Here is a 16,252-nt window from a genome sequence, read left to right as displayed (position 1 = left end):
AAAGTGACCTTTCCATACATAAAAGTATTCCACCTCTTGAGGCAATACACCTTAGCTGAGGTAACAAATTATATCAATGTATAAGTGACACCACAGTTAAAGGGTCTGTCAGGCTTTCTATCATATACCCATATTTTCACAGGTACATAAATCCCACATAAAAAAATATGCAAATCCAGGTCAATACCTGGCATATGAATCCCCAGTCTTCCCCAGGAAGAAATTTGAAACTTAGTCTCTTTGGGAAGTACTACAACAAAATAAACAGAATTTAGACCTTTTCTTACTTTATCATAATCTAAAATTGTAGATATTTAATAATGCATAATAGTATTTTTTAGCAAAATTATTATTTGTAACCTCTGGGTTATTTGTTTTAGACTGAATAATTACCCCCAGACAGCAACCTGTGGCATTTAAATTGTTTTCTTTAAGTGCATAATTGATACTTAGGATATTTTAGCTGGATGCTTTCTACCAGCGTGCTGACAGAATTTGCTTAAAGCCTGGGAACACCAGAGGCAAACTGAGGCCTGGATGGGGCATCTGGGAATCTGCATGGCTGTGATCCTGTCCCTTGATAAAATTCACCCCTCTGCACTGAGCAAGCTGCAGTGCAGAGCAGCAGCCAGAGGAAAACCTTTCCTCAGTTTCACCTGAGTTAGATCAATACATACCTCTTGCAGTTAAGCTTAGTCAAGTTGGTCATTTGCAATCAAACATTGTGGAATTAAGGAAACAAAGAAAAATTAGTGGAAAACCTGCAAATCACCATGAGTGCCTGATCTGCCAGGGACCAAAGTGAAAGAATGGGAGGCAGGGAGTCACCTGAATAGAACTGTCTGAAGACTGGACTCCTCTTGGTAAATGTTCCTTTTGAGTCTCAGCTAAAAGTAACAGACCTCTTAGAAATTGTAGAAGATAACTGGGAAACACCACTTAAAGCTGAAGAAACTAGAAAGGATTACATTCTTAGCACTGCCACGATAAGACAGTGGAAGAAAAGCAGGCAGAAGAGAGATTTACATCTCCCTGGCAATTTAGAAAATTTGCCAATGGAGACTTTACACAATGCAGAAGGAAGCTGTCAAGTAACTGTGTCCCAGCAAAAAGTTTCCATCTGCTCCTCCTGACCTAATGTAGCCCTCCAGAAATGAGAATAAAATCATCAAATAGCCTGCAATTCATAGTCATTTAACAATACTACTCTCCTAGCATGTTCTTTATTCCACAGTAATTAGAATATTCAGAACTCACTGTTGCTATATTTTGAGTTATCTTTAATCTCTAAACATGCAAAACTGCTGTCTTTGAACTCCACATTATTCAACAGCACAACAGCACCACGTCCCTCCTGGCATGTTCTCCTTGGGTGATAAATTAAATGCCAGAGCACTGCCTGCAAAGGAGCCTGTATGAGTCCATGATAAACCATGGCTTCACGCTCAGCAGATGCAGAGAGCAGTGCTGGGAACACACCACTACCCTCAGATGGAGAGAACAGCTACCCTGGGCTCCAGTCCTCTGGCCAATCCTGAGATCCTGTCCTCACAACTAGGGAGCCCTCAGCAGATTTTCCTGGCTGGAGGCAAAGATGTGCGACAGAACCTTGTGGGGAAGGGAAATAGCTCTTCAATCTGAAACAAACTGAAAGGGAAAGAGAATTAACTGAAGTACATCCTGCACATTCCACTTAAGGAGACCAGATTCTCCTTTGAAAAAAAAGTTAGATAAGACAAGCAAAGGCAAAACCTAGCAAAGAAATTGTCTCAAAATGTAGTTCTTATTTTGTCAATTATTTTTCTTATGGGTTGTAAGACACATAGCTATTTTATTCTAATTCTTCATAGATTAAACTCCAGGAGGCTATAGCAAATCCCTAGGATTTACTTTTACTGCAGTATTAAACTTTAATGGTAATTTTCTATCAGGTATAAAATCTGTGGGTGCCTGAAATCTCTGTAAGTACATAAGGCTTTAAAATAAAACCTGGGCAGAGTCTTCTGGTATCTGCATTCATCACTATTGTCATTGTGGATACATTTCACATCAAACTAGTGAAAATGAATAGAATCAGTTCCAGAAGACTGGGATTCGTGGGAGGGAGAGTTTGGAAATTTCCAGAGTTTCTTTGCCCTTCTTAAATTCAAAGGGTAAAGCCAACATTTTTTTTTTCATTTAGGAAAAGATGAAATCAGTGTTTGCTACAATAAACATCATGAAAATTTAAGTACATTTTCTTTAAACACTGTAGTTTCCAGAGGAAGGTACCTCTTTAGAAAGTAACAAGGACTCTTGATTGGGTAAACAACAAGCCCAGTTTCCAGAAGTGCCAAACACGAAAACCCACAGAGTAAGCAGCCAGCAGCTACCCTCATGCTACATTAGGCAGGAGAGCACAGCTACATTAAAACAGACATGGAAAAATATAGCAGGAATTTGCCTGGAAAACCTGCATCTTTCTTCTAATCACACTACCTAACAATGACAGCCAATTAGAAAGGTGAGGTAACACAAAAACCTACAACTGCAAGGAAACTTTGTGGAAGTCTTTCTTTAATTACAAATGTCATCAAGATACCCTGAATTCTCTTATGAGATCCTTATTTTAGAATAAAATTAGAATACATTTTGCTGCTGGAAACATCTATGGTATAAAGATCTAATAGCCAGATCCCTATCATCCAGGGGTTAGGAAAAGTCTCCAGGTATCCTAGATAAGCTCCATCAGCCTTGAGCAGTACTGTTAATAGAAACCCACACAAAGTGAACCTGAACTCTCAGTAAAGTTTGCAATGAAAAAAGTTAATTCAGATGACCAACAGCAACTCCTACTAGCTCCAAAACATTCCAAGTCTCCAGACAAACGCTGCTCAACTCAAGCTTTGGCTAAGCAGCACTAATAGAAGTTATGCCAATAACAGTGTCTGCTCCACAAACCTGAAAAGAATGTCATTTTAGCAAAATTCTTTCAAATGATAGCATTTAGTACAAGTCCATAGTCTCAACAACTGATTATGTTCTCTCATTCTTTGACTTTTTTTTTTTGTAATAAAAGCTTTTGTATCATTGTCCCTAGGCTTCAGAAACACTGATATTCAGGAAGACAAGCTATTTCTGCTATGAATTCTGAATGCTCTGTAGCCATTCTAAAAATCCTACAGGCAGCAGCAGTCAGGAACTTGGAATTCCAGCTCCATTGACTTGGAAACGCTAAGAAAAAGAAGAAAACACAACTGTCATTTTGATCTTCACAGCCATGTATCCCGAAGCAAGGCTTGGGCATGACCTGGAGAATCTAAACATACTGCAGAGTGCTGTCAATCTGAAATGTACTTAAATCACAGGCACTGTGATCTGAAAAGAAAGGGGGGAAAATGTATTTAGACTACAAATCCCAGGGTTTGAGACAATACCCAGCATGGCAGCAGCCACACCTGCTGCCTCACACTGGGGTACTGAGCCCATTTTGTCACCATTACCTGTTTCAAAAGTCCAGCAAAGAAAGCATTGGTTACCAGAAGAAGGCATTGTCATATTGCTTGGTCTAATTCTAAAAAATGGTAACACCGTGTTGTCATCTAAAACACAAATTTGAGATAAAGCAGCTTTGCAGCAATTGTCTCTTCAATTACTTTCCTCCTACAGTTTGACCAACAGACTGCTTGTCAAGTCTGTCTCCAAACTGTGAGATGATATTCATATTCAAGAAAATAAGCAAAGTGAAGATGAACTGTAGTTTAGCAGAGATTATCAGGCAAATTCTGAGATTTGTACAGATTCAGAGGTTCTGAAAGTAGTCAGGAGAAATAAACTGCCATCTTACCGCCAGGGATTTGAAAGAGCTTGTGGTTGGTCGCATAATAGGAAGGAAAAAAATTTATGGTTTGGGTCTTCAATTTATTGCACAAGTTACTTTTTCTTCAGAGGTTACTAGGCAATACTACCTTTCAACTTTCCTAACATGACTCCTTAGCTAACACACCATCAATTTTTCTTTTGGGTTAGAAACATAAGTAGATCTAAATACCTCGTGCTTCTTTAGCTGCCCAGTCCCAAACTCCTTTACTCTAGCAGAAGGTGTGGAATTGGTGTCTGAGTCAAAGCTCAGGGTGGAAAATCTCATTCTTAAGTGCAAATTTGTAAAGCAAAATGACCACTAAAGCTGGTGACACAGGGGGGGTGCCTACAAAAGGCACCACAAAGAGGACTTTGCCAGCAACATACTGAGCAGAAAGCCCAGGGCAAGTACGGACAAAAAGGTACACAAGGTGCTTGGCTCAAAACAAAGCATTGACCACCAGGTTGGTCAAGTGTGAAAAGTGATGAGAAATCTCCAGTACATGGTCCTTTCAAAAAGACCAGATCCACGCAGAGATACAACTATCAATCCAATTATAGCTGCTATCCAAAATCCAATGAGGAATATTCAGCTGGAGAGATCTGGCAGACAGATACTGCTCTGCACAATGACTCCTCACTCCCAGGGGCTGGCATTGTCTTACGAGCTTATAGGAAAAGAAGAAAAGTCAGCTTGTGTGGAGTTGCACTTATTTCATATGTGACATTTGTTTCCAATCTTCAACCTAAAAGCTTTACTTCAAGACTACCCATTTATTACCTCAGTGGGCTATCCCGAAGGACATACCTTTCTGTTAAGAGACAAATGGCAATGAAATTTTTGTATCACTTCAGTAAAATCCAAAGTGTCCAAGAAGGTATGAACAGATTTTTCTACTGAAAATTTTTAAAAGCAATTAATGCTTTGAACTCAGCAAGCAAAAAAAAAAAAAATCCATTACTCTTTTTACTGCACTTGTAAGCTCTAAACTAAAATTCTACCACAAATAAAAAAAGAAAAGAATGAAAATACACTTGTATTAAATACATAAACTGAAAAGATGTTTATTTAAAAACATTGTAAGGATCAGTGAATTTCATGATATATAGATTTATTTTTAACAAGTATTTGGTATCTTGATAACATCAAAGTTATCACATGATGCAACAGTTGCTATAGTAGCAATACTTAAGGAAAAAAACCACATCAAACAAAAGCATAAAACATATAAACAGTAAACAAAATTATAGTACATAATATGCAGCACCAGCTAGCAGAAAAAAGAGAAGATAATAGCTATTGAGTTGAACTAGTCCTCAGAGTTGCATCAACAAAATGTATCAGCAAGTCCACCCTTTCTGGGAAATAAGGGATGGCTCACAGAATTGGCTATGCATGTGAATGACAGCAGATGCTGAAACAACAGCAAAGATTACACAGGAATTCAAGTTCTGGGTCAGGAAAAAAAAAAAATTGGGGATGTTCCTACCATTCCAGGGGAAAATCTGTGTCTAGGGATTCTGAGGCAGGAAAAGAACTGAAGAGTTAAAGCCAATCCCTTTTGTGGTACCACACAACTTCGAGAAGTGAAACTCTTCCGTAGCATCCCATATCTTTCTGAAATTTGTATGCAACTGATTTCCTAAAGACAAGGAGGGCATGTGTCCTGCAAAAAATACTGAGTCAAGCAGGCAGGCAATTGCAGGGTTTGGAATTGTAGTGGAGGAAATTTCAGGTAAGGGCAAAACCTGACATTACTCACAAAACTGGAAAAATATGGTAGTGGTTGAAGTTACTCACTACTATTTGCTGGTGCCATCCAAAAATGCTGTAAATATTTCCCATGCTATTTAATACTGAAACAAATCAGCTTTTATATACCTGGGTTTGTGTTATATGTGAGGGAGCATAGAAGAAGTGGAAGGAAAGGGAGAGATTCATGGATATATGCTGTGTATAAATCCATAAATACTCCTGGATAATATGTATATATCCATGTTTCAGCTGCCCTGGGTGTGAAGCACTGATTTAACAAAAGCACGTTATCTTGCTTAAACTTGACAGCATAACTGGAAGAAGTCATGAAAAAATAAACTTCTAAACTAAAGATAACTCACATTGAGCCAAGCTAAATGTAAATAAAGCATCTTAGATGCAGCAACCAATGCAGTGACCCTGACCCAAGATTATACAGCCTTTAGTGACTAACAAAGTTTAATCTCTCCAAGTCAACAACTTTGTGTGTCTCCTTGCTTGGGGACCAACTGGTTCTCAGCTGGGAAACTGAAAAAGAATCAATAGGTAATAAATCTTCTTGATATAATAAAGTAGGTTGATTTCAGCTTTTGCAAAAGGCCAAGGCTTTATTTCTTGTCCTAGTTTTCAGACTCCTCAGCCCTGACTATCACACTCAAAATGTTTGTCCACAAAAGACATTTCATAAAAATACCAGGTATGAAGTACTATGGAAGTCTTTCAAGAATATCAGCAAGGTCAAGTATGGAACATATAAACAAAACCTTTTCTGTTTATAAAAATTAGCCTGGTCATGCCAAATTCCTAGCACTTTTCATGGCTTACTACGTCTGCTGATTGAACAGGAACTTTCCAGATTTATGTTTAAAGAGATGTCTATGCCATAGTGTGGAAGCATGAGGTTATCTGCTGAATCCCAGGAAGGCCAAAGGGAGACAGCATAGCTGGGATACTGAGCTAGCAAGCTGGATCATGGACATTATTCCAGGGTTAGCACTGAGGGAATACAGCTGTGCTTTCTAATTTGGATAGGGCTTTTATCTCATTCTCAGCTATTCTTCACAAGCAATCAGCCTGGTGAGCCTCAACACAGGTCAGCTGTGGCACTACACCAAACCCACTATTAACAGCTATTTAAATCTTTTCATACCTAAAGTGCAACTACTGTAAATGTCTTGCAGATGTGCCTGTCCAAATTTTTAAAAAATCATTTGATTATCGCTAATTCAAGTGTTCAGGAGACTTCAATTCAATTTGTAACTCAACCACTAGCATCATTATGGTGGTAATGAATCTTTATCCATGGGAAAATGGGCCTTCCATGAGGGTTCCAGGGCAGGCACAAAATCCTGTAGGGAAACACATCAGCAGCTTTGCAAAGCACCATCTCTCTGTTCAAGACCTTGTATTTCCCAAGGGACTGGAACAAAGATGGTCACTGCAGCTGCTCGGGCTGCCATCATGAGTGTGGTAACTGAAACCTGGGCAACCTCAGCACACAGACAGTTTCCATCCTGGTAATTACACACCATTCCTCTATTCTTCTTTGGGTTAAACTGCTGTTTCCCTTGGCTCTTGCTTCCTAGTCACCTGTTGTTTAGGGATGCAGGGATGTCTTCTGCCAGTTAGCTTAAGCCAGAAGTAGTTTCAGACACAGTTTCTTCACTTTTGAGTTACACTCTTCTTCACTATAGCATATTTAAAATAATTTGGGGATTTTAGTACTACTTCTGAAATAAGTTGTTCCCCCAGGTTGCTGAAATCAATTACATTATTAATTAATGCCATAGTTATAATCACTCATTGAAACAACTCCTTTAACTTTGCTTAGAACAGCATTTCTCCCTGCTTTCCAAAAGTCCATTCCAAAAAATAGTAAACTATTGAAAATTTCTTTGATCCAAGCATTGCCCACTCACATTCCCTTTATTTAAGAACATAATCTATTATTTCATTTCAAACAATTAGATCACTGCAGTTTTATTTTATTCACAAAGCACCATATAGCAAAAAAAAATGTAAATATTATTTCAGAATTCCCATTTTCTAACAAAAAAAATGTCAGCAAAAACAAACGATCTATTAACTGTCTTGCATCAGCAACATAACAGGAATAATACTACAGAGAACACTACTAACTAATAGAGCATATTCAGCAGTTTTTTTAACTAAGCAAACACTAAGTTGATACAATATTTATGGGTATATGAAATGCATACAAAATACTTCAAATATTCAGAACACAAGCCAAAAATTCCACCTTCAAGAAGGCTTACACAGAGAAAGCTCTGAGATCAAATTACTGTTTATTTGTACCGCTCAGAAATAAAATAACCAGCAGATACAGCGGTATTGTGCCTAGTTACAAAACATCTGCTGTTCTGGAGCACCACAGGCTTTGGGTGTAGGTAAGTAGTACAGAGCCAAGTTTATCTCACAATACTATTTCACATGGACAGCTCCCATGAAATAATGCTGCTGCTTTTGGATTTGTATAGGTTATTTGAGGAATTTTTCATTAATCAAACACACCATACTACCTCATCTGCATTTTATATGCATGCAGACCTGAAAGTCACTTGCCAGGCTTCCCAGCACTGAAGTTGTCTGTAATGGCAAAGTGCCTCTGCTGCTTATTGCAAATGAAAACACATCAGCAGAGCTGCAATGAATCCAAACGGGCTCCCTTTGCGATGGATTCCTGCTGCTTTGCTCTGGTGATTCACGGGAACTGATGTTCCACTTGCTTTAGTGGAGATTGAAATTCAACACATTTTTCAAGGTGCTTATGAAACAAAATGTAAAAGGAAAATCTTGCCAGTTTCCACTCATGATTGTGAGCTCCACTGCTAAGTAAACAGCTCTGTGAATTAGTAGTTAAATTGAATCATTAGAGAGCTTATTAATCTAATAATAATAATTTAGGACAACTACTTTTCCTCCATTCCCTTTTCTATGCTCTCCTTTTGACATAATGAAACTATGAAATCAGCTAGTTTACCAATCTGAGAGAACAGGGATACATATGTATATTAGAAAATATATGTATCAGAACATGGAAGTTTTAGTCTTTAATGTTTATACATTACTTATCCTAAAATAGAACCAGTCACGAAAAGCATTTACTATACACAAATACATCAAATTCATTGCCAAACACTTGCAGGATGAGAGCCCTAGATTTAATATTGAAGTCCACATTCTGAGTTTGAGAGTCTGTGACAAAATGAAATGGAAGTCATTATTATTTTGGTAGAGCAGTTTTCCAAACCATTTCAACATACAAACAGGAAAATTACTTCAAGAAACTTATGTAAAAATCCAGAGTCAACAAATACAGTACTTCTTAATAGGCAGCCTCGGCCTCTGTGGCAAAGTCAAGAAAATTGGTTGTGGGGACAATGTGACAAGGAAGCTGGGATACTGGATACAGTGATGATACCCATAACCAACTTCAATTAATTGTAAATTGGTTTACCTCTATTATAGATTAATGCCAGACACAGCTTGAGCCCAGAAAAATTCATTATCTCAGGTACAGTGCAATCTAAACATGACAATTCTGCATCAAGGCTCTGCCAACAACCTTCGGGGATCACATGAGAAATCTAAGCTGGTTTCTACAGACTCCCATCGTTCTGGAAAAGGGCAGCACGATCAATCCTTCAGAAACAAGAGTGATGGAGCCTGATGCACACACCCAGGTGCCTGTGCTGGAGCTGCTCTGCATCAGCAGCACTGCTGTGAGCAAAGCAGCACGGCTGCACCTCAGTGACATCAGCAGGAAACAGCTGCACAAACTCCCCTCCGTGTCCTCCAGCACCTCCTTTATTCAGGGGCTGCGGCTTTCTGCTACCAAGTTATCAGACATCTTCATTAAAAACCTTTAAAAAAGGTAACGATAACCATTCAGCCATTTCCTTCTGTCCCTAAGCAGGTGTTGTGGAGGAAAGAGGAAGAGGAGGAAGGAAAATTTCCCAGCGTAGACAAGTTGTTCATCTCTCCTGTGGCAGCTGACAGCTATTGTGTGAGGTGTCTCACCTGGAGGGTGGGCTGGTGCTGCAGATCTCAGTGTCCCACTCCTGGTAGTGGCCTCACGTGGAGATCAAGCTGGTTCCATTGTAACACAGGGACATGACTAAAAACCTATTTTATTCAGCTATATTATTAAATCTATATAGCTCCACTTCCAAAAACAGAAAAGCTATGTAGGCCACAGAAATGCATTCTGAGGTTGATCTGGTCTTTTGCATGAGACTTTAGCCTACTAAAAGCAGTGACAGCCACACTAAAGAAACTTGCAGAAACTTCTGTTTTACAAATTTCAATATAAAACCTATTAAAATTCTCAATGTGTCTCATTTTACTTTTTACAAATTCAAAAGCCTCCTCTCACAAGTGCTAGTAATTAATAGGGTGCTTTGAACTTCACTGAAAGAAAAAATGTTGGGAGGCTTGAGGTAAGTAACTTTTCAAAGCTTTGATTATTCGTCAAAGAAAAAAATGTATGAAATATGGCTAGGAAATGGTAAACCATTCAAAAATGGCAACTGGAACACCCAACACATTCCTGTTTCTTTCTTTTTCTGAAATTATATCTTCTGGCTGTATAAAGCCTTCATTAGTATTTCTCAGGTCTCCTTATATGGCAAATTATGTAACAAAAATATGATCAAAGCTTTAGGTACCAAAAATACATTAACAGCTCTTCTTCAATGAATTTTTCTAGTGGGTTTTTCTTTCCACTGGATAACGGAAAAATGTTGGAAATTACTTGAATAGCAGCCTACTGGCAACAGAGTCTAATGATCACTATAATACCTTTCTGCAGTGACTAATTTCTGTATAGATCTTCAACAAATATTTCACCTTATACAGTTAAAACTGAAATAGTTAATAGTCTTACAAAGGGCTCAGATTTACTAAGAAACCTTTCCCTAACGTCCCCTGGACTTCCAACTGCTCTGGCTGAAATGTACCAATGCAATCAGTAAGTTCTGGCAAACGTCTTTATTGAACAAAACCCATTTTAGATTTGTTTACAAATCTATCCTGCAGCATTTTATAAACAACTGCAAACAGCTCTTTCTGCTGTGTGAACATCTGCAAGGCTGGGCCCAGTCCCCACACAGTTCTCCACTGACGTTTGAAGCCTCCTCATGTTGATAGGAGGATACAGTGGGCAGATCCCTTCCAGCACGAAGGCTGCAGTGTCTTTTCCCTAACACTGAAATTCTGCTACGCTCACAGGTTAGTTGTGTATATTACAAAAGCATCTCTGTTGTTTGCATACACTTTACAATTCAGAAATCATTTAGGAAAAGTTAATTCAGTTGAAGAAATTAAGTTTACCTGGAGAATCAGAAGTACCGCTGATGTAGAGTGTTATTTTAATGACCAAGTACTATTGTTAAAGTAATTAGCTGATCTCTCCTATTTAAAATTTCCTCATGATAAAGCTGGTGAATTAGTTATCAAAAAAGCCTATATTTAAAGACAAATAAATTATTTTCTTATTTACTTTGGCTTTTTATTTAATAATTAAGGCCACTGAAAAGAAAGCAGTTATGTGTCTGATACTAGAATGTTGTCATACCACATGATGAAATATTTTTAAAAGAATAACTATTCTTTTTTGAAAGAATCAAAAGCTATCTTCAAAACAATCCAGCTCAGCACAATCATATTGAAATCAATTAGAAAACACAGCAGCATTTACACAGCTGCTCTATTGGCCCCTTCACATGTAGATCTCTAAAATAATGAGCTGAACACCAATTGTTTTAGGAACACTAATTGCTACACAAACTTTGGGTGGGGCTTGAGCATTCAGCAGAGGTTTGCAGATTTCCTCCCTGAAGCCAGGTCACAGCACTGCAGTGAACACTTTGAAAATTCCAACCATTCTTAACATGAAATGTGACTCAACAGCACTCTGCAAGGTACCGACTGTGACATGTAAATAAATATTAAAAACTCCACGTTCAGCTGGAAAGCCTGTTCATTCTGATAACCAGGATTTTTGGTCTAAAGACATTTATTTATATCCTGTCCAGTACTGTGAGTACATGCCTTTCCTTGCTTTCTCTATGATTTCAGTGATGATGACACAATGAAATACCAGAAATACTAATATCCACAAAATGACTAGCAATTGTGGAATAACACATATTAGAACTGTCAATCCAGGCTAATATGCAGTTGCCTCAGATAGAAAACTATTACAGAACTCAGAGACAGCCTGCACCCTTTGATCATTCAGGTCTCCAGATGCAAGTCCTCTGAAGGTAATACAGATGCCTTGAACAGAAACCTGGGGAGAATGAGATAACTAGTGAAATTCTAAATTGGAAAACACTTTCATCTGGTTCATGGGTCAAAAACTTCAGCAAATACAGCCATTCTGTACTCACTATGACCTACTCCTAAATCTTCCTTAGTGAAGCTAAAATGTCCTCTTTGCAACAAAACTGGAAAAATAACATTCATCTAGTTTTGATGAAACTTAACTTAACTAGTTCTTTTCCTGTATCCTGTATCTTCCAGAGGTTTATGACAGCAAGGTCAGATGAGCAAAACTGGAAGTCAAACCAAGAAGCTCCTGAGAGTAACTAACTGCACTCAATTGTTTTCATCCTCCTGCAAACTTCATTTGTGAAGATTTACGTTGCTTTTAAGTTGGGTTCCCAGTTTGAGACATGAAGGTTTCAGCCTGGAAAACCAAACAGGAGCCATACAAATTCAGAGTTTACTGCAAAAAGCTGATTTTAACACTTTCAAGAAAGCAGGTAGGACTAAGGAGCCAACTACAATGGTAAAATGATTAATTCAGAGTAAAGTGAGCTGATTTGCAGCACTCTAGCCAAACATCAGAATACAGAAACTATTTTAATGGATTAGAGCAGATGTCTGCCTAGTCCAGTGAGGATAGCAGCAGAATATGAACTCTGTACTAGACAGGTGTGAGATAATCTACCTTCCATATTAAGTCTCAATTTTACTGAAACCATGATGTACAGAACAATGCTGGGCCTAACAGTAGACTAAAAGCTGATGGAAATCCCTCTTCTGAAATGATTTGTCCAATTCTGTGTGTCCTAATCCCCCTCCCCAATTAAAAAAAAAAAAAAAAATTTGCAAAAACAGAAACTAAAATCTTCAGGGAAAAGGAATGGAATATGAAAATGTTTGTATATAGGGAAAGAGTAAGAATAATTACTAATATAAGACAGATTAAGATATTTACTTCCCTATAACAGAAAAAGATACTAATAAAACTGAAAAAAAATCTTGCTTTATAAAAAGATGTATTTTCCATAAAGTATAATTAATTTACAAAATGTCTTGACACAGTGTGTTTTCAAATCTAAGAGTTCAGAGGGGTCATAAGCATCCTAGATGCGCATAATTCACTGTCAGATAACCTGTAGGAAGAAACCTAATTTTTATAATCCCTTATCTCTAAGTGCACACTGTATTTTTTCTGACATCAACTCTTGTCAAACCTGGGTTCTCAACTAAATCAGTAAAGAATGGTCCATCACAGCAATCTGTGCTGCTATAAACCATGAATAAGTTACCCTAGATTTCTCTGTAACACAGTTTCGTTATGCAAAAATTGCAAATAACAATCAGTATTTCAAGATGAGAAGATGAGATGATGAGTTATTACTTGTGTTTTCTGATCCTTGACTAAAAACATGATGCAGCTGTTAAAAAAAAAACCAAACAAAACAAAAAAAAACCCCATCCACCAAGTATAACATACTCATACTGGCTAAATTGATTTATATGGTTTGAACAATGTTCAGTCCTTCTGTAACAGTTTTATTCTCCTTACATTTGTGGAAAATGCAGGTTCCAGAGCTACATTCCTTTATCTCCTAAAGACTGCTCAGGATCTCACACGTGATGAAGACACAGTAAGCAATGAGGATGCAGCAGGAACGTTACCCAGTTAGGTGTTCAACAACAGTGTCAGTGTCACCAGCAGTAAAGGGGAGGAAAAAAATAGATTCTTTGAGGGATTTGCCATGGTAAGAACCTGCCTGTCAACTTAGTGTCAGCTGACAGTCAGAAAAAATCCAAAACATCCCACCTTTTTTTCTCACAGTCTACTTTCCATGACCTTTCTTAAAAGTGGGCCAAGATCACAAGCTTACTTCCTTTTCTCTGAGGGTTTTGGGTCTTTTCCCTATCTTTGTGGTTATGTACAGTTTGAATTCTTTATCTGGGTTCTCCAAAACAGAAGGACCTGCAAATTAAACTTGCAAAGTGGCCAGACAAGCACTGTATAACACAAGCAGACATGGACCAGGACATGCAACTAGACATGAACTCTGCACAAGGTGGAACACAACATTTCTGAGAAAATCGTTGGTTAGTCAGCTGCAGTGGTCAGAAGTGGGAAAAGCTCTGGGCAAGGTTGAAATTAAAAAGCAAATACTGTGACACTGAAGTTTTAGCAATACAGCAGAGAACACAATGTAAATTAATCTGGAAGTAGTATGAAAGTTACATTCCATGCTGAAGTTACTGACAAGGGCACAGGTACAGGGGGTAGGCAGGAAAGGTGACAAAGTGCAATGGCCACCAGAGATCTGTTCCCCAATTCACAGCCCAGGCAGAGCTGATCACCTGTGCTGGCAGTGTTGCAGAGTGCAGAGGATGAAAATAATCACCTGCTTCATGGACAAGTTCAACACACAATAAACTTCACAGTGTTTTTCCATGGGCTCATAAACAGTATGACTGAACACAGAGAGTTCAAGAACCATATGGACAATCCATTTAGATGCAGACTCTGTAGTATCATTTCCCAGAACACAACAGCATTTGACATACTTATGCCTTTTCTTCACCTTAAATGGACTACAAATCCAAGATCAGTTCTATGGGTAATGCATATTTATTTGGAGCCACTTCTGAGGCTGAAAAGCGGAGGTGCAGCAGCTAACACAGCAGGCTGGGAAAATGAACTCCTGGTTCAGGAACCCAGATAATTTATGTATGGTACTGTGGGAGATTAAATATTCAGGAATACTGTCATCTTTGTTCCATCTTCCAAATGTTAGTATCTCTAATTTTCATAATATATTTTGAGGGCTTTCGTTTTCACATGGACTGGAAAAGACCTTAACTGTGTTTTGTTACAACAGGGAAGACCCCTGTACCTAGGGGGTCCTTATCATTTATGAGGAGACAGAAAGCTTCAGTTTCACAGACAAACTTATCTCACATACACAGTTAAAGCCATTGTTAACACATCCTGAATAGGAAGAATAACATTTGGAACCTTCCTTAAAGAAATCTTCAGTAACCGTGTAAGGGAGGGGAGCTGTCAGGTGCGCTGCTTGCTGTCCCTCTGCAGCCTCTGGGTACTTTACACCTCCCAGACAGGTCAAGCAGCACCTGCAGGACAACCCGCAAGCTACCAGCCTTGTGCTGCAGTTTCAGTCCCAGACCTGTGTCTTCATGTATTATTTTTTTCATGCTAATTCACGCAGGCGGTCTTTTCTTGTGTAAGGGGAGCTCCTCTGCACCGCCGGTTTGCTCTGCTCTTCGCCACCGCCACCTTTGCCCCTGCGCGGGAGGATGGGGCAGGGTGCGGGAGGACGGGGCAGGGTGCGGGAGGACGGGGCAGGGTACAGGCTGCCTCACCATCAGCCTCCTCCTCTGCCCCGCCGGGATTCGGCCCCGCAGCGCCGGCCGGGTGAGCCGGCCTCTGGCCCTCACACCTTCCACGCCACAGCGGGTCAGTCCCGCTCAGGCAGGCCTGGAACTAGGCGGGCTTTTCCCTCTCTACCTGCCTGAAGGAGCTTTCCCCACGACCACCTTGTCCCTGGGAAGACTCTCCTCATCCCCTAAGGGAAGGGGCTTTGCCCTTCGTCACAGCTCCTCGGGCAGGAGCCTCTGCCGCGGTCCCTTCACCACCTCAGTGCTCCCGGCCAGAGGTGCTCCCCCCCGTCTCCCCCAGGAGAAGGGCTCCGTCTCCGCACTCAGCTGCGAGCCGGGCCCCCTCTACCGCCAGAAGCCCCTGGAGAAAGGGGGCTCCCCCTCTCCCCCCGCCCAGGCGACTGCGGCTGGCACTGACCCGTCTCTGCCGTCCTGCTCCTCTCCGCCATATTTGTTGTCATCCCGCCACCCCCCCAACGCCGCCCGGCCGTCGCCATGGCAACGCGCGTCAGCGCCATGGGGGAGCCCCGCGCCCCCCCGACATGGCGGCGGGGCTGACGGCTCTCCCCGGGGACAGCCTGCCCGGGGACAGCCTTCCCTGCGAGCCGCTTCCCGGGCTCATCCTGCCAGAAGAGAGCCTTTCCCGGGAGCGCCTGCCCGGGAACAGCCTGTGCGGGAAGCAGCGTCCGCTTCCATCCTCGCCCAGTCCGGCGGCCGCCGCCGTGGTGGCGGGCGGGGCGTGAGGGGAGCACCGCCGCCCGCCCGCCCCTCACGCAGCACGGCTCCCTCCCGCACTGCCGCGCCCACCCCGCCCCGCCTCCCGCGGCCGCTGTTTACCGGCGGGGAAAGGAGGGCTCGTTTTCTGCTCCCTGGTGGCTGCCCGCCACTTCGGCAGTTGCCGTCACTGTCCCTCGGAGGACGGAGCTGTGGCGGTACCGGAGCTCCTCCTGGGGCTCCTGCCTGCCCGTGGGAGTCGGTGTG

General features: G+C 40.7%; 1 protein-coding gene across 1 annotated transcript in view; it reads right to left on the bottom strand.

Moving 5' to 3' along the window:
- AGBL4 (AGBL carboxypeptidase 4) overlaps positions 1–15,923 on the bottom strand; it is an 870,267-nt gene extending 854,344 nt beyond the window's left edge. Inside the window, exon 1 of the mRNA XM_059853862.1 lies at positions 15,690–15,923. Coding sequence (XP_059709845.1) covers positions 15,690–15,789 — 100 coding nt within the window. The 5' untranslated portion in view covers positions 15,790–15,923. The remainder of the gene's footprint in view (positions 1–15,689) is intronic.
- Between the last annotated feature and the right edge of the window lie 329 nt (positions 15,924–16,252).

This window comes from Haemorhous mexicanus, chromosome 9 (assembly GCF_027477595.1).
Source record: "Haemorhous mexicanus isolate bHaeMex1 chromosome 9, bHaeMex1.pri, whole genome shotgun sequence".
NCBI classification, from domain to species: domain Eukaryota; kingdom Metazoa; phylum Chordata; class Aves; order Passeriformes; family Fringillidae; genus Haemorhous; species Haemorhous mexicanus.
This window is presented reverse-complemented; position numbering and strand designations above follow the sequence as displayed.